Here is an 18151-nt window from a genome sequence, read left to right as displayed (position 1 = left end):
GTAGAGGCAACCTAAACTTTCACTTGTTCAGTGTTTTGCAGTATTATAGACTGCATTCAACGCTGTACCTGCCTGGAATAACAAATACAAACATATCCCTGCTTGAGTCTGACTGAGGCTATCACCAGTTCAGATCTTTTTGTGTTGATTGACTACCACAGGGTTTTACTTCTTATACAAAACAAAACCGAAAGAAACAAAACCATCAGATTATACTTACATTGTGTAACATTCATTGATTTTTTTTCAGTCACTGTTAATTGTATACACAGCACTTCATAGACATATAGACTGTCTACTGGATACTCAGTAGAAGTTAAAATCATGAATGAATCAATAATTATGATCCAGTAACACACTATATATGATCGAAGAGACCTAAATACTTAAATAAAAAATATAAAGACACAAATTTCCAACATAGTTTTTATTTTTGTAATAATCTTCACCTTGCTTTTGGTCCATCCAAAAAAATCGATGTAGCCATCAATCAATAATTCTTAAAGTCCCATTTTAAAGACTTGAGTTGAGCATTTTCACAATTACCAACTTTCTATGTTGAAACTGGATGTGAGGAACAAGGTGTGGATGCGACTGTGAAATTGAGGACATTGCATAACTGTTGTCTAACAACGTGTGGCTGTCGAATCATTCTAAAAATGCACAAAATAAAGTTCATTGTATTTTCACTGTATTTGACACAGTATCCAAAACCAAGAGCAATGCCCAAATTTTTCATTTTTTTGTTTCAAAAAGAAACATAAATGCAAAAGTTGGCAGCACACTTTGGGGGCAGAAATGTAAACAATCTTTAAAACTGAAATTTTGCTGTGAGTAGCCTGGGATTATTCCTCAATTCCCAGGGTGTCCTTGGTTTGAGTGATGTAAATGTCTTCATTGGATGGTGAGCGTGAAGGTGTGTGGAGATTAGGTTTTTTGTGACCATGTGGACCAATCTGTGAAGGTCCTATTTGGGGGCAATTTAACAATTTGCTTCACTTTAATCCACTCCTGTAGAAAAATAACTCTAGAAATGTTCATGTTGGAAAGGACACGAACAGCTTCCTTAGAAGTTTACATTCACATAGAAACATATTGTATGAAAGCTCATAATAACATTTAAGACTACTCAGTGGAATTGTTACCGTCATACAAAAGCCAGCATGCGAGCTGTGGGCTGCAGTAGTTAGCCGCGACCAGTTAATGTTGTTATTATTATTTTGCAAACAATTTTGGAAAATACGTGTTTTCATGTACGCCTTGTTATATTTCCACTATTTTCGGTTTTCTAGTCTTCTGCTAGCAGAAGTTTTTTTTTTTTTTTTAAACTACGCTACGTGGGCACACTGAGAGCTGTTTTCCCCATTAAATCAGCTCGGCGTCTGTGCTTAGCTGTAGGCCCGGGACAGGACGGAGGCACCCGGCTAAAGGCTAAAAGCAGCTCAGAGGCTGTAATCCCCGGATGAAAAACCATCATGGCTGCCACTCGCTGAGCTGTCAAGCTCTCCACAAAAGAAAAGGTAAAAAAAAGAAAAAAAAAGAAAAAAATTCAGAGACTACTAGTTAAACAGCTACGGCTTTATTAATGATTTATTCAACCGCTCGGGTCTTTGTGCAGTAAAAAGTCGACGCGAGATGAATAAACGGATGCGGTGTAACTTTGTTGGCACGCTTTGTATCCCTCAAGTTATTCCGTCTTTGTAAGCACTTCTGCGTCACGTTAATTCAAATCAGTTAAACGCCGCCTCAGTTTTAACAGTTAGCTTGGTCACCAAATTAAAAACACTCCTGTTTGTGCGATAGTGGAGAGACTCGGGTGCTACGGTTTTGTCTAACTTTATTCCCGAGGCGGTCGTTGTCTCTCTACAAAGCGAGTCTTGTCACTTTGTTGTGGTCAAGTCAAACTGCACAATGGCCGCGCAGCACCCCTCTGTTTAATCTGCTAAAAAGTGCTAGCTCAGTCTATTCTTGTTTATGTGCGTCATTTATTTAATTTTTTGAGTCGAGAGGGATGTTTTTAGCTGCATCGCTTAGCATAGCACATATATGCTGGGTTTATGCAGCGCATGAAAGTTCATAAATGGAGCAGGTGGGTTTCCTGCACCTGGTAGTCGCAAATAGTTTATTATTATTGTACCATATGTGTAATTTTACATCCAGGTAGACACAGTTTGAACCATGGCCAGCAACAGGTGGACTTGTATTAAATTAGGATGCAGAGCAGGACAGTGAATGCAGCAGCTGTAAAATGATGAAGCACAGAGAATAAAGTACAGTATGACCAAATTGCTTGTGTTTTTCTGCACTTTCAGAAATCTGGGAAAAAACAAAATAAAACCATGGATTCGGTGGGTATCTGCACAGCTACATCTGCAGGAGATAATAAACAGCGTACCAACAATAAGAACAGAGACCGCCACAAACAGCTCCACCTCAGGAAGAATGCCGTTCAGCCCCTAGCTATGCAAAATGAAGATAAGCGTGGACCAAAAAAGATATCAGAGGAGTGGGAGCAGAGCACAGTGCGGCCTTCATCAAAGAAGCCCTCGCAGGAAGTGCCGCAAAGCCAGTGCGGGACAAATAACCATGGGAATGCGCTCTGGTTCACCTGCTCTCAGTGCAGTGACAATTTGGAATATGTTCCCAAAGACTTAATGAGACACTTTGAGGAAAAACACAGAGGGATTGCCCCATTTTTTTCCTGTCATGTATGTAGTTTTAGCACAGACAAGTTCTCCTATCTTCAGGTCCACCTATTAAGCCACAAAGACACTTTTTCTAGCTGCAGCATATGCAATGATGACATTAGACGCACATGGCCTGAATTCAGTGCTCACCTGACTGCGTATCACTGCCCAAACGGCAAATACTCATGTGAAATGTGCCAGAAATTCTCCACAGGTGATGTTAGAGTATTTTTAGAGCATGTGTACATACATAATTTGGACCTGGAAGGAGCCGATGATCTGTTGGTGCAAACAAAGGACGTGAATCAGCTATCAACTACTCAAAGGTTACACTGTCATCTCTGTGGCTTTGAGGCATCTCAGAAATGGTTGATAACTAAGCACATTAAGACTGCCCATATGTGCCAGAATGGCAACCAGAAGAAAAAAAGGAAGGCGGTTCATTCTCTAGCAATACAACCAAATGATACAATCCCCAATGTGAAGCCCAGAACAAGAAGTGCAGTTAGGGAAATGCGCTGGCTGACGCCGGACTGCCTTTCTCTGCCCGGGAAAGAATTCTTGGATAAATACTGCCATCTGTCAGATCCACAAACGACACTAGAGGAGACTCAAAAGTTTCTGATGAAATCTGTTGCAGGAGAAACCGGTGACCAGAAATGGACCAAGGCCCTGAAAACTGTTCTGTCAAACATCCCGCAAGATATAAATCTTCTCCCCATGCAGGAGAACAGCATCGTGTCATCAGATCTTACTGTTCTGACGCTGAAGAACAAGATAACTGTAGCTCAGAACGGTGCTGCTTACGGCAAAAGGTTGAAAACGGTGGCATCATCAGATAAGGAAGCTGAAAGTGCTGCTGGCGATGCTCAGTGCGTGGTCAACCAAAATGGATGTCACTCGACTTTGAACGAGTGTGCTCCGTGTCTGCATGCTGAAAATAAACTACATAATGATGTCCCGGCATCAGCCCACACTGAGCCAACGGAGTGCACTCGCATCCAGGAAAACCGAGAGAATCAGGAACTAAAGATTGTTCAGGAAACTGAAGAGCATATTAAAAAGGTGGAGGGGCCTGTTTATGGTGATGGCAATCATGTTTCCAGTGATCTGAAGTTGACAAAGGAGGCTGAGGAGCAAATGCCCAAATATAAAGTAATGCCAAAAAACAAGAGGAAATGTCGACGGCGTAAAAGGAAGACCAGGTTTAAAAAAGCAAATAAAAGGTCACCAGAGCTGTCCTTAAAGATAGTATTGAAAAAAAATCCTGTGAAGGACAAGCAGTGGGTGTCACAAACTTCTTTGTCTCCATCAGAGGGCAGTGGCCAGCATGGACTGCAATATCCTCATACGGCAATGGAGGAGACTGTACAGATTGTCCAAACCGTGTGCCCATTAGAAGTACACCAGAAGAAATGGACCAAAGGTTCAGAGACTGAACTCTATGACCAATTTGAAGCCATTAGCTCAATTCAGCAATCAAAGCCAAAAGAGGACTTCACTCCAGGATGCACTGCAAAACCAACAAGTTCTAGAAATATGACTGCAAACACGCCAGATCTACGTGAAGGTTTGATTCCGGCACATCAAGAACTGGAGGGCGATGCAGAGAAGTTGCTGAACTTCATGGAAGTTGACAAGAGCATTTCAGCCCTTTGGATGAGTCCAACAAATCCAAAGGCTGGGTCAGTGACTGAAGCAAGCCTTGAGAATGTAGGGCTTGAGCCATCGCAGAATGGCAGTCGCTACCCTGAGTCGAATGATGAGATGAGTTCTGCTGCTGATGGAGTGACTCCTCAAACCAGCGCCCAGTCTTCCTCTATTTCCCAACCGGCTCTTCCAACACGAGGTAAAATTAGAATTTCTACTTTCTCTACATAAAATGTCTGAAGATTTAATTTCCAACGGCATTTTATTCCCAATATTTGAACTTTGAGTTGTAATTTTAAATATGCTGAGTGTTTTTTACTTTTTATTTTGCAGATAAGATGGGTTCCTGCTGTGGCCCATCTGCAAAGCTGAGTGATCGGAGCATTGAAGGGGTGAAATTTGGAGAAGTACCTGTAGACTCCTTCACAAACATCCTCAACAAAAACCATTCACCTGCTGGTAAAGCCATCCAAGAAGAGCCCTCATCAGCCCCTGGCTGTTGGTGGCAGCCCGTCCCAAAAGATCTGGAGAGGACCTTGAAGTTGGTAGCCTTAAATCCCTCTCAGCTGCTAAAGCGTCCAACAGGAGACCAGCCTGTTGTAGTGCTAAATCATCCCGATGCTGACATTCCTGAGGTGGCCAGGATCATGGAGGTTGTGAACAGGTACAGAGGAGATGTGCAGAAGGTCATACTGTCACGCAGGACTCTGAACGCGCTCTCGGCTTTGAGCAGCGAGCTCCCTGCGGCAGACGACCTAACGGAAGCCGCATGGAGCGGTAAAAACTCAGTGCAGGAAAGGTTCTCTTTGAAGTTCAAACTTCGCAGGTTGAGCAGGAAAAAGTACGAAATGGTGGGCGTGATGTCTCCCAGCAGAGACGTCGTGACGAAGTTTCGCTGCTGGTTTTGTGGCAGGGTCTTCACCAGTCAGGAAATGTGGCTGGCCCACCGGCAGCGGCACCTGATGGAGTGGAATAGGCCAAACTGCGAAAACTCTTAAATGTCGCACACACTGGATTTAAAAAAACAAAACAACCCAAAGCAAACTTAAAATAGTCTGGAAAAAGGTGAATTTGCAATAAGAGAACGCAATAATGGAAACCATTTTTATTTTTACGTTTAAAAGGTTGTTGTTGTTTTTTTCTTCTTCTTTTCTTTGATAAGAATCAAGTCATGCTTCCTGGAGGGTTCACATTCTCAGGGTATTTTTACCTATTGTCTCTCCCAGTCTGAGTAGCTTGATGCACCTCTTTTTGGAGATGAGTGATTATTTGTAAAGCCACAAGGAAGTGGCGTTGATAATTTTGTTCTTTGTTTGTCTTATTGTCTACGCAATAGCTTTATTTAAGGTGACATAAGTACACTGTTGTATGAAATCTTTATAGAACACTGTAATATGTATATTTGCCATACCATCTGTTTTACGGATCAGTTTATGTACGGGTAGGCTATACAGTGTGGTAGCTGTAATATTTATGTTTTTTGGAATGGGTCACAGGGACCCACAAGTTACTCAGATAAACCAAAACTGTGTGTTTAAAACAAAAAAACAAAAAAACCAAAACCCCAATAAGCTGTTTTATGAAACATTTATTTATGATACTTCGGTTTAGCCTTTATGTGCTTCCTATATGCGTTTCCTCCCCAGGCCATTAGCAAAATAAGTGTATTTGCTTTTTTTTTTTTTTTTTCCCCTTTTGTGTAAACTCCAAATTATGTTCCAATATAGTATTAACTGCAAGAGAATATTTTGATGCATTTGTTCATGCAGTGGGAGCTAATACACTGAGGACTACTTTCAAAACATACCTGTGTTGTCATGTTCAGTGACAAATTGAGTTCTTAAAAAAAAAAAATCAAACCTAGATTTTTGAACTTAAATAGGCCTCGATGATCTGATCATGATTTTTATTTAATTAAATTTTTTTTGGTCCTCCGTGCATTTCCTCTGTTTGACTTGAAATGATGATAATCTTATCCTTTGATTGCACTATGAAAGCAGGATATACATTTCCCGTTACCTCACCTTATCAGGCCGAAGCCTATGACAATCTCAACCGGTGTCCTACTGTGGCTCGACATTTCCTCGTGCAGCCGTGATCCCTCAGTATTCACAGAGAGAAAGAGAGAAACGTGTGCCTGCTGTCTTGTGTTTGTTTGTGTCTGACTATTGAATGGATGTATGTATATAAATTGTGCATGAATCTCCGTTTCATAAGTGTGAATAATTCTTTTTCAGTTTAGCTTCTGAGATTTATAATTGTACATAGTTCTGCTAGAGGTACAAAATATTATATAACCTGAGAATTTTTCACAAAGTGCCTAGGAATTATTTTTATGCAACAAATGTACACGAGTGTGATAGCATTACATGTTGAAGAGAGAATAAATGGAAGACTTTGTAAGTTCCTGGTGGCATTTTGTTGCGACTGAATATACGAGACAAGAAAAGTTTTTTTTATTAAAACCAAATATACAACCTTGTAGAAATTGCTCCTTGAAGTATTGCTATCATAAACCTACTGCTTCCTGCTTCTTTCTGCTCACAGCAAAGCTGTCTCATTCCTTGATTCATTTTAAAACACTGTTTACCAACTGAGCATTAAAAAAAAGTGAATAAAACATGAGTTTAAAAGTTCTCTGTGTCTGTGCTACTTCAGCTCTGCATGGCCAGCAGTGCAGGCAGGTCCAGTGTGCAGTCCTTCCACCATTGAAGAAGGGGAAAAAGATAATGGGGCTGCTGCTCCTGCACAACATCCTAACCACAGATTAAGGGTTGGGATGGGTTTGAATTTGTGTTGTCTGGCTCACACGCTTATTGAAATCCCATTGCGTGCTCCTGCGGTTTATTCTGAACCTGGTTGGTGTCCCCTGTAGAGCTCAAAGTCCAGCTCTAGACACATTCTAGTATTCTGTGTACGTTATTTATGCCAATTCGGCAAGTTATAATTGTAGATTTACAGTTCAAGGTGTCATTGTGGACAGTAGAAAAAGGATTGCTTTTCACACACAGTTCTTAGTCAGTTTGGCAGAAATGCATACATAAAATCATATATCATATAGTGTCAGACCACTTGATGCTGCATTAGGTCAAAAGGAAAAAAAGAATTATCACAAGTGAGGAATTCTGTCAAGATAAGTTCTCAGAAAATTGGGGAAAGATGATTCATTATCAGTGTAACACTGTAATGTCACATCACTCGCCAGGGTGTCAATCTAAATAATCTTTAACATAACACGATGGAAGCTTCCGTGTTGGTGAGGTTCTCATGCACGCCCGCACTGGGTGACTCCTGTGCTTGTTTTGAAACAATCAAGCTCTGCACTCGGGTGTGTTTCAAACCTGCCTTTTTAAGTGACAGAGCAACAGCCCCCAGTGACCTCTGTAAAGTCAGCAAACACAGTGGACCGAGTCGCTCGGCACCAATCACTCTGCTGTTTGGAGTCACCGAGGGTCGCCTAGGGCTTCACTGGGTAGCATAACTTGGTGGCTTCTTTGGCATTGCTCTGACTGTCAATCAGCACCAGGGGGTTTCTCTGGTGGTTCTCAATGATCTTAGAGATGCTGCTGAAGTGCTGCAATGAGAAAACCCCCCCACAAAGGAGAATATTCTGTTAGACTAAAGGAAAATGTTTACAGCATTAGGATGAGGCTTGAGATCATTTTAACCCTGTCCACCACTGTGTAGGTCTCTGTGTTAGGACATGGCCTTGTCTTTATGCGTGCATGTTGATGCCATTTTTGAAAACGTATTTGAATATGGCACATTTTACAACGATGCTGCCTAAAGACAAAAATATATCTATTCCCAAAATGCTGACTTAAAGTAATTTAATTATATGCAAGTTTTTCATGTAGTTTTGTTACGTAAGTATAATGTGAAATGCTACATTTAATGGAATCGATTCCATTGATCAAGTGGAAGTAAAAGGTTCTTGAGGTTTGCAGGAGTTTTTTTTTTAAATCTCATGCTGGCCAGATCTCATGATGAGCAGGATTTCGGAATTTTCATAAGACTCTCATATCATTGCTCTTTTTTGGCCACAGACTTGTGGCACTATAAATTAATGGTAAGGGTAAATGGACTGGTACTTATGTGTTGCCTTTCTACTCAATTTAAGCAATCAAAACACTTTCTACAAGTGTAATTCACTCAGTCACACACATTCATACAGCTCTTATCTATGTCTAAGAACCTTTTTCTAACATTCACACACAAACCTGATGCTTTGACTAATGGACTGCGGATTAACCTACCAACAATCTGATTGGTAAATACTACTATCTACTATCTAACCACAGCGGCCAACTTCACGAATCACTGGATGACCCTTTAGGTGAAAAAACAAGCTGACAGGTAGAAAGCGTTTTAATAATAATAATAATAATGTCTACAGTTTGTAGGCCCTGGGGCCAGGTGAGTTAAATGAACTTGTTAAAAAAGGCTTTAATATGGGACCTTTCATTTAGGAAGTTTATTCAAAAGGGAAATTTGCAAAAAAGGTGATTCGTTTTTTAAGAAGACAGTCATAGTGTTGTTGTTTCTTTAATATGAGTCTAATAATTATTAATAAAGCAGGGTACCTTTCTAATTCATAACACTACTGATTAAATTGGAAAATCTTTTTGGTTTATGTAGCTTGAAAAAGGAATAATTTCCCCTAGCTTTTGCCTGACACGCAAGAGCCCACGAGGACTCACAAGCCAATACACCTCTGGTGCTGGTCCTAAGCCCAGATGAAAGGGTAGGGTTTCATCATCAGGTAGGACAGCCAGCACAGAACCTGTGCCAAATCAGCTAGGCAGATCATTTGCTTGGGAAAATGATATCTTTGGGTAAGACACAAACCCAAGTTGCTCTCGATGCATCCATCAGAGCATAAATGTGTGTGAACATTGGATAAAAAACACTTACGTAGGAAAACGCACAGAAAAATATGCTTGTGTGAATGAGGCAAGTTGTATAAGGTGTTTAGGTAGTGTAGAAAAACACTATATAAAAAATCTGTCCATTTACCGTAAACGCTGTAAGTAAGCAGAAAATTTCCAAACATTTTGAAAAGTAGACGTTTAAATAACAAAATGAATTCTAACCGAATTCCCAGCTATAGCCACGTTTCTTTAGCATTTACGCTACTACTATTGTGCATGCTTACTATCCTCATCCTATTTAGAATTTCTTAAATGTGGGTTAAATGAAGCATAAAGTATATCTGTTGTTATTTATTGTACCAAGTAGTGCAGTAAATAGTAAGTTTTGTGGTATTTGCCACACTAATGTGTTACCTGTAAAGTGTTGGGCACTGTTAGTGTCACAATTCTGACAAACAGCAGCCTAGACAGGCATAAAAGGGCTCTTACTAAAGTACAGATACACTTAAACTGAACAGACCTATCAAAGACGTATATTTACCTCTTCCCCTTTCTTCTCTCTTCCCAGAGCATACTGCTGAGTGCTTGGTATATAGCGGATTGGGATGTTGTACACTCTGCCATTGTAAAACACCACTAACGTATACGGCTGCTGTGCGTCATGACCAGAGCTCTTTCTCACCATAAATGCTCCGTCCTGAAACAGAAAAAGCTCAGAGTCAAACCCAGATTACAAAAATGACGGCTCAGCAGCTCTCTCTTCTCACCAAGAAGATTCTCACTTTATTCAAGCGAAACAAGGCATCGTCAGCAGTTTTTCGGTCGCACCCACTGGCATACCAGGGTTTCCTATAGATGTCTGCATCCTGAAATAAAGTGAAGGGAAATGAGGGTTACAAATATATTATGAAAAACATCTTTGCAGTCTACTGTTTTAAGAGCACACCTTATCTTGATCTCCTGTGTCATTTTCATGAGGCTCTGCGAAAATAAAGAATTTATGTCATTTTACATTGAAGTGCAAAATTCCCGTGTACGTGGATGTTAGACACAAGGGGGGCCCACACTTACTTGGGGAGGTAAACTGTGGAATAGGAATTCTGCAAGACAGAGTCCACAAACAGAGCAGACGTCAGTGAGTGCACAGTACAAAGCTGTGCTTAAAGACATTTTTTACCACTTACTTTGGTCGCTGAAAGTCCAGTGTAAAGGCTTTTGGAGGAGTCTTCTGTTCATTATGAGCCAAAGGCAGTGTTTTGCCTTGAAAAATACAGACATGCTGAAATTAGTCTGCTTACTGTTTAGGTATAAGTAGAAAATAAAGATAATTTTTCAGTAATCAGCAGTTTGTAAAATTTGTCAACAAAGCATTTTCAGTCTGTATATTTAAGTCCTTATAACTGGAATAGATTTAATGTGAAAAATCTGTAAATGACGGTAAAATCTACTACAGTCCAACTCGTCTGTCATTCTTATGCACTGTCTGTACTGCTCGTGTGCTTCTGCAATTAAGTGATAATGGGAAAGCAAGTGGAAACCACAGAGGAAATGAGATGTGTGCTAAAGCTGTGCACACAATTATGGAAGCAGATTGCACTAATTGGCTGATTGTCCAGTGTTTATTAAAGGCTCAGTCAGGTGTGGCTAATAATGGGAGTTAATTAAAATACTTACTTTCACAGTCCTTTGCTTTTAAATCTGGCCTCTGGAATGAAAGTCATATTTAGTATTTCTTTCACCGTCATCAGTGAAAGTGTGTAATGTTGACAGGGATGAGTGTATTATATGAAAAACTAGACATTTAATCAGATAATTATAATATTCTAACATTGTTTGCATTGCTTTCATTTAAATTAAATTCCTACCGGTCCTAGAGGTGGTTTTGGTGACCTCCTGTGGAAAACAATGAAATGATCACTTATTCTATTTTTTTTTAGCTCATAGCTTTATGTTAACTGAAATAATGTTAGGGTAAGTGATGCTTACTCTCTGGGTATAGGTTTAGGTAGACGTGGAGGACGATTCCTCCCAGGACCTAGAAGAGCAAATACAAAGCAGTTATATGAGTGTATTACTGGGTTCCCTATACAGTATAAATGCTAGTTATGTCAGTATTTTTGAAATTATAAATTAGTCATTCCATCGTAGAAAAGTTATTTGTCACTTGAGAGTGGCGTTCTTTACACCACTGCATCTGACGCTTTTTACTTGGCCTGATCTTGACTAATACGAATGACCTGAACTGCAACCTTTGATCCTGTTTGTGGTGTAATGCCTTTTGTAGCAGTTCAATGGATTAACTTACAGATAGTAAGGATTACAGTGGTACTCCTTAAAAGGTTTGTGCTTCAACTTTGTTGAGTGAAAGTCTAGTATCATATCAGTATTCAAAGGAGCTTGCAAAGAAAAGCGTAACAATGTGGTGTATGTTAACAATGTGGTGTATGCTGTACAGTGCAGCGAGGAATGCCCAGACCTCTACATTGGAGAGACCAAACAGCCACTTCACAAGCGCATGGCATAACATAGAAGAGCCACCTCCACAGGACAAGACTCAGCAGTCCATCTGCATCTTAAGGATAAAGGACACTCTTTCGAGGATGCCAAGGTTCCCATTTTGGACAGAGAGGACAGATGGTTTGAAAGAGGAGTGAAAGAAGCATCTATGTCCACTGTGAGCGACCATCTTTGAACAGAGGCGGGGGTTTACGACACCAACTGTCTGCCATCTATAATCCAGTTTTGAGATCCCTCCCCAGACGCCTGAACGCCCACTCACATCCTGGGCCATCTGACCTCAGGAATTCGCATGATAAGGTGGGGCCAGGTTTCACAATGAGTTCACCTGAAACCCTGGCTGATTGTGAGCCACACCCATTTTCACACCTTGGCTCAGGCAATTAGAGGATCATCAGGGGGTCCTTTTGTCCCTCTGTGGGGGGAAACTCCCACTAGGTTTATATCTGGGACTCTCCACCATTTGACCTTAGAACTGAAGAAGCTTCTCGGATGAGAGGTGAAACGTCTTCAAGCAACTTAAAGAAGTCCAGACGCTTTTCTTTGCAAGCTCCTTTGACTACGATGACCTGGATGATCTTCACAGACATATCATATCAGTATGTTTGCGTCTGTAACTGTACCATGTTTGGGTGTAGCTTTCTACTGAGCTTGCTAGTGTTAGCTTAGCACTCAAGCCACCTGTATATGGAAAGTTCTGGCCCTAAAAACCAACGTGGCAGCAGCCAAAATGCTAAAATAAAAAATTTGTTCATAAAGGTCACAAAGACCTGAAAGCCCACTGATGACACCCAAAGTGTCAAAATTGACAGAATTATTTCCATAGCTAAGAAGCACCCATTATTTACACTATGTAGGCGGTGTAACATTGGAAAATTGTAAATTCAAGAGACACCTTCATTAATGCAAATACAGTGGGTTACAACAAAGTGCTAACCTTTGGCTATACTAAAGAGCAAGAAGGCCAGATCATACTTGCTAGAAAACATCTAAAAGAGCCTGCATGGCACTAAAATCAGTTATTTGGACAGATTAAACTGCGATGAATTCGTATAAGAAAGATCAGAAGAGAAAAGTATGAAGATGGAGAGAAACAGCTGGGATCCAAGCATGCCACATTATTTGTCACACTTGGTGGAGGCAATGTTATGGCATGGTCATGCATGGCTGCCAGTGGAAATGGGTCACTAGTGTTTTTTGATGATGTGACTATAGAAGTAACAGGATGATTGTGATGTGTAGAGGACTGGCTATACTCTCAGATTGAGCCAAATGCTAAAAAACACCTCACAGTGCAAATGGATAATCACCCAGACCATACTGCAAAAGCAACTCAAGAGGTTCTCAAGGCAAAAACTTGGTATATTCTTCGAATGTCAAGTGAGTTGCATGATCCCAACCTAATAAAGCATATATTTCAGTTACTGAAGATAGATCAGAGTGAAAAAATGAACAAATAGGCAACAAATTACAGTGGCAAAGCATCTTAAAGGAATAAACACAGCATTTGGTGATGTTTGTGGTTTCTAGCCTAATGGGAAAATTAAATTAAAGATTTTAATCCAAGTATTGAAATCAATACTTGCATATAAAAAGAGTTTTTCCAAACAATTTTGGATGTTTGAAAAAAATATTTATAAAAATTGCTCTAATTCTTAAATTCTTAGTTAATATATCTTTTTTGTAAAAAACCTTGATTGCACTTTAACATAATTATTGTTTGGTTTAAAATCCATTGCGGTGGTGTACAGAGGCAAAACTACAAAATGTGTTACTCTGTCCAATAAGTTATATATACCTAACACAGTGTGCATACAGGCAGTTTGTTCATAATGATACAGAGTGGGGGACCTTATCATAAAAGGGAACACCTAATCTAAAACTCCATCACTTTGATAAGCAGTGAAACACTTCCAAGGTCTTTCAGGTGAACCCTGCCACAGCAACACTACTAGTACATATTACTGGCCTTTCTGAACAAATAGTTCTTTTATTTCATTTCATACTCACTATCGTCTGGATCGCAAACTTCATATTCATCCCCATCAGTTGTCTCCTGGACCTGCATAATAACAACACCAATCCATTGGTATCCTTCTTAATGTCCAGTATCTTTTATGCGCCTTAAAAATTTGTAATCACTTACATGCGTGGGAGATTTCCTCATGTTCACTCTAAAAAACAAGAAGAAGAAAAAGAAATCTCCAAAACATCACTATACGTCAAATATTAGAATAGAATGTAATGACAAAGTATTGGTCATGCCATAATTTGAGTCTTGGTAGTCGTACCTGGGGCTGGGTTTTGGTGGTAAAGATGATGAGTGTTTTGCTGGGGTTGGACATAATCTAAAAGAAAAATCCAAGGAAATTATTAATAGTTGCAGTCAAAATAATTTCCAAATACTGTTATTTATTTGTTATTTATAACAAGTACTTTATAACAGAGTGCTCAGATAATTTACTCAAGTAAAAGTACCAATATTAAATAAAAGGGGAATTAATGCTCTATATTTAACATCATATTTAGGTACAAGTGTATTAGCCATACACTTAAATTTAGTATAAACAATTCCTTGAAGAGTTAGGCATTAGTGATACATACGCCTGGTTAGTTTTTAGAGTTGCAAAACAGTTTTATGTCTTTGGGGCTTGAAGGGTAGCAAGGTTAGGAACACTGATTTAACATTTAACCACTTGTTATAATATTAAATGCATGTTCTTCAATATATCAAGTCAATAACAAAGTACTGAAAAAGTAAAAGTGTTACAAAAATATGGCAATAAAAAAACTACTATCTAAGAATCTTAATATTACACTTATATACAGTACTTGAGTAAATTTACTTTGTTACATTCCACCACAGATTTGGACGTCTGTCTACATGAATGAATGTAACTCTGGAAAGTATTAAACTAACCTGCTTCCTGGATGAGCTGGAGAATTGTCCTGTGAGGGTAGCATAAAATGCAAACAGTGTTCAGCTTCAAGTATTCAAGTATTCATGTAAAAAATGTGTAATTACATTTTACATAAATGTCCTACCTCTTTGTCAGGAACTTCATAAAAATCTGAAAAATAACCACAGCATCAATTAGGCAGGCAGCAGAACCAAAAAAGCCACCTTTTGGTGCTGGTTTACATCGGCCTCTTCGGCTGCTTTTTAACTATCCTTTGCATTTGCATGCATTTACTAATAACCTGTTAAATACAGGAGTCACGACAGAGCTTCTTTTTTGTTCTTGCCTTTAGGCTGGAAAAGCAGATTGACGCAGTTGCGTGTAGTTTGCACAGAAGGTACCAAATAAAACTGTGAAAAGTGTGACACTTAAGCCAGAAAAAGAATTTACCATTTACCACTGCTCAGCTGCTCATTCGCATTTGCAGACAAACCGAGTTCTTACATGCAAACTATGGGTCACCGCAGCAATCTGCTATCGACTAAATTACTCACAAGGTTTTTTGTGCAGCACTTTCTTTGTAACACTTATCGCATATTTCCCTTGTGGGGAGTGGTTTTATTAAAACCAATATTGTGGACAACTCTGAAGCAACTACATAATGTGAGATACATGCCTCTATTCAAAGGGAATAGAGATGTGGTTGAGATGTGGTTGGTTCATTACCCTCTAAGATTTTTTAACTTTTCATCTGAATCCTCCCTTAGTTATGCTGCAATACGTGTAGGCTGCTGGGGGATTCCCATGATGCATAGAGAGGTCTGTGCACTGAATCATACTTATTAATCTCTGTCTCTCTTCCACAGCATGTCTTTTATCCTGTCTTCCTTCTCTCACCCCATCGGTCGCAGCAGATGGCCCCGCCCCTCCCTGAGCCTGGTTCTGCTGGAGGTTTCTTCCTGTTAAAAGGGAGTTTTTCCTTCCCAGTGTTGCCAAAGTGCTTGTTCACAGGGGGTCATATGATTGTTGGGTTTTTCCTCTGTATATATTATTGTAGGGGCTACCTTACAATAAAAAGCACCTTGAGGTAGCTGTTGTTGTGATTTGGCACTGTATAAATAAAACTGAATTGAATTGAACTGAACTGAATCTAGTGCATAGTGAGGCTCTAATTTTAATAAACTTGATAATGTAGTTTACAAAACACATGCAAAACTTATTTACTACTAAAAAAAATGTAGTAAGATAGAATAACAAAGCAGCCTAGCCTCTAATCGCTAACGTTTTGACAAGTGCCCAAACTAATGTTTTTGCAACAAGAGGTACTAGCACACAACATGTTGTCAAGCTGACATTAGCGTTTAGCAGCAGATACTAATCAAGTACAAAATCATTTACACTTTTTGTTGCATCATCGTATGAGTAAAGTCCCATGACAATGAGGTGCACAGTTTGCACCGCTGCAACTTTACAGCTGGGCTTTGTTCATGATGTTAGTAAAGCCTAACTGCTTGCACATGTAAAATGTATTCACTCAGCAAAGAATGTACATTGCACTTGGCGCAAACCGTTTTAACCCATTAATCTTGCTTTGTAGTACAGTGGTCCCTCGGTATAATGTGGTTCACCTTTTGCGGATTTGCTGTTTCGCAGATTTTTTTTGTGTGTAATTTTGTACGTTTTTTCTCTTTTTTTTCTTTCTTTCTTTTTTTTTTTAACAGCACATTTTATTCTGCGTTCTGATTGGCTGTAGACCATTGTCAGTCAATCTCGTGCCGTGTCTCCTGCACAGTACAGAATGTGTTCAGCTTGTCAAATTTACATAAATCTTAATAAGCTAGCAGTGTGACTCGGAAGTGCAGTACTCTATGTTTGTTTTATCCCCAACAAACAACAATGTTGACGAGACGTTTTGCACCATCAAAGCAACCGTGGGTGCCTTTGGTTTCATTCTATAATACTGGACTTTTTGTTCTACCAAGGTTAGAACTTTGAAAGTGTTTAAACAAGAGAGAAAAGTGTGAAAATGTTCATGCCTGTGTGAGAAAAGTGTATAAAGTGTGTAGTGAGGGGTTTTACAGCCTTAAAACATCTATAATAATTGTAAAAAATAAAGTTGGCTACTTCGCAGATTTCACTGATCGCGAAATACGTTTAGAACGTAACCCCCGTGATAAACGATGGACCACTGCACACCCCTCTGGCCATGTGCTTTACCCACCGGGACTTGGAGTCCGCTGTGGTAACTTGGGAAGGTCTCTTGTAGCTTTGTTCCCACTGTTCACTGCGTATGAGGAAAAGCATAGAAAGGACTGTTATTATTTTTCCTGTAACTATTTGTATTTTATGTTGTTTTCTGGTTTAATTCAAATTCCAGCTGTTATTCAGCATATTGCAAAGCACAGATCTTTTTTTTTCTTCTCTATGTTTGACTTGTAGCTTACTGCTAGGATTCTCTGAAGGTTCTATATAGTTGTCATTGTCCTCTGGATTTATGTAGTCCTCCTAAAAAGCAACAGAGACAACATCCCCACATTCGTTGGAAGATATTTTAAAATATGTAGTGAAATGTAACTGAAATGACACATCAAAGTGGCCTTACTTCATCACTTCCCACGTTTGGGGGTTCAGGGGGTAGCTCTTTGAACTTAGTTGGGCGGAGGGGCTTCTTGGGTGGCCGCTTGGGCGGGCTGTCTGAAAAGGAGAAGCAGAACCAGAAAAAGGGACATCATTTGCATGGAGACAGCTTGGTGTATTGCAACTCAATGTGTGTTTGTCACACTTCTGCAGAAAAGTAGGGATGACTGCAAAAGAGTGAGTTTCAAGGCTATAGAAACTTTATAAAAAGAAGTCAACATTGCGTAAATTTTCAAAAGCATCATCAGTGAAACAAACAAAAAAAAAAAGCAAAGAAAAAAAAAGCATGTATGTATAGTGACAAAAAAGGTCAAAGGACTACTGACCGACATACTCGCCCCTTGGGAAGGAACCAGAGGGAGGTGCGGTGAAGACTCTGTGGCTAGGAGGAGGTTCGTAGCTGTCATCATCACGTGGATCCTCATATGTGTCATTGTCCTGGAATAAACACGCTTTTAATAGCAAGCGTATCAGCAAGTGTAAGAATCATTTAAAATGAGCATTTTTCTAACTTACGTAATCAGAATCCGACAGCTGATCGTCGCTTTCCCTGTGGTCATCTGTAAACACAGAGGTTTAAGGCATTTTCGTAACAAAGAGGAAGAAATCAAGATGTGGAAACGCAATCGTTGCTGTTATTAAAGCCAAATTTCTAAAAACAGTAAAACCTGGCAACCAACGAAACTCAGCAGGTGTTAGAGCACAATTTTAGAGTAAAACCTCAAAACTCAGTGTTTCGGTTGTGGAGCCAGTGATGTGTGTCTCCTCACCTCTTGAACTGTAGACTAAAGTCTCTCAGTCGTTTAAAATGATGCAATTTTATCATTCTGTACTTTTACACTTTACTTTTGTGTAAGTTTTATACAATTAAGCAAAGAGGTTATCAAGC

At 39.6% G+C, this 18151-nt stretch overlaps 2 protein-coding genes across 4 annotated transcripts in view; one reads left to right on the top strand and one right to left on the bottom strand.

The window, feature by feature from the left end:
* The first annotated feature begins 1187 nt into the window (after positions 1-1187).
* Positions 1188-6973, top strand: znf518a (zinc finger protein 518A). The gene is made up of 3 exons (XM_080868234.1): positions 1188-1520; positions 2313-4536; positions 4671-6973. Exons 2-3 carry the CDS (start codon positions 2340-2342, stop codon positions 5333-5335), a joined length of 2862 nt encoding a protein of 953 aa, XP_080724360.1. The 5' UTR covers positions 1188-1520; positions 2313-2339; the 3' UTR covers positions 5336-6973.
* blnk (B cell linker) overlaps positions 5753-18151 on the bottom strand; it is a 26149-nt gene continuing 13750 nt past the window's right edge. For all 3 annotated transcript variants that reach the window (XM_080868235.1, XM_080868236.1, XM_080868237.1), the window contains 19 exons: positions 17779-17822; positions 17589-17700; positions 17228-17319; positions 17070-17130; positions 16847-16909; positions 14771-14796; positions 14646-14674; positions 14017-14073; positions 13872-13899; positions 13736-13787; positions 11195-11243; positions 11074-11101; positions 10883-10913; positions 10393-10468; positions 10280-10308; positions 10155-10189; positions 9991-10074; positions 9750-9905; positions 5753-7911 (listed from right to left, as the gene is read on the bottom strand). In XM_080868235.1, the coding sequence (XP_080724361.1) occupies positions 7795-7911; positions 9750-9905; positions 9991-10074; positions 10155-10189; positions 10280-10308; positions 10393-10468; positions 10883-10913; positions 11074-11101; positions 11195-11243; positions 13736-13787; positions 13872-13899; positions 14017-14073; positions 14646-14674; positions 14771-14796; positions 16847-16909; positions 17070-17130; positions 17228-17319; positions 17589-17700; positions 17779-17822 (1169 nt within the window). In that variant the 3' untranslated portion in view covers positions 5753-7794. The remainder of the gene's footprint in view (positions 7912-9749; positions 9906-9990; positions 10075-10154; positions 10190-10279; positions 10309-10392; positions 10469-10882; positions 10914-11073; positions 11102-11194; positions 11244-13735; positions 13788-13871; positions 13900-14016; positions 14074-14645; positions 14675-14770; positions 14797-16846; positions 16910-17069; positions 17131-17227; positions 17320-17588; positions 17701-17778; positions 17823-18151) is intronic.

This window comes from Rhamphochromis sp. 'chilingali' (assembly GCF_963969265.1).
Source record: "Rhamphochromis sp. 'chilingali' genome assembly, chromosome: 20".
NCBI classification, from domain to species: Eukaryota; Metazoa; Chordata; class Actinopteri; order Cichliformes; family Cichlidae; genus Rhamphochromis; species Rhamphochromis sp. 'chilingali'.
Note: the sequence above shows the minus strand (reverse complement) of the source record. Positions and strands in the feature narration are given on the sequence as shown.

What these genes read in the sequence shown, in the direction of transcription:
- znf518a (XM_080868234.1), top strand. Translation starts at nt 2,340, where the DNA reads ATGGATTCGGTGGGTATCTGCACAGCTACATCTGCAGGAGATAATAAA. An exon ending in ACCGGCTCTTCCAACACGAG is followed by an intron (nt 4,537 to 4,670) that starts GTAAAATTAGAA and finishes TTTATTTTGCAG; the next exon opens with ATAAGATGGGTTCCTGCTGT.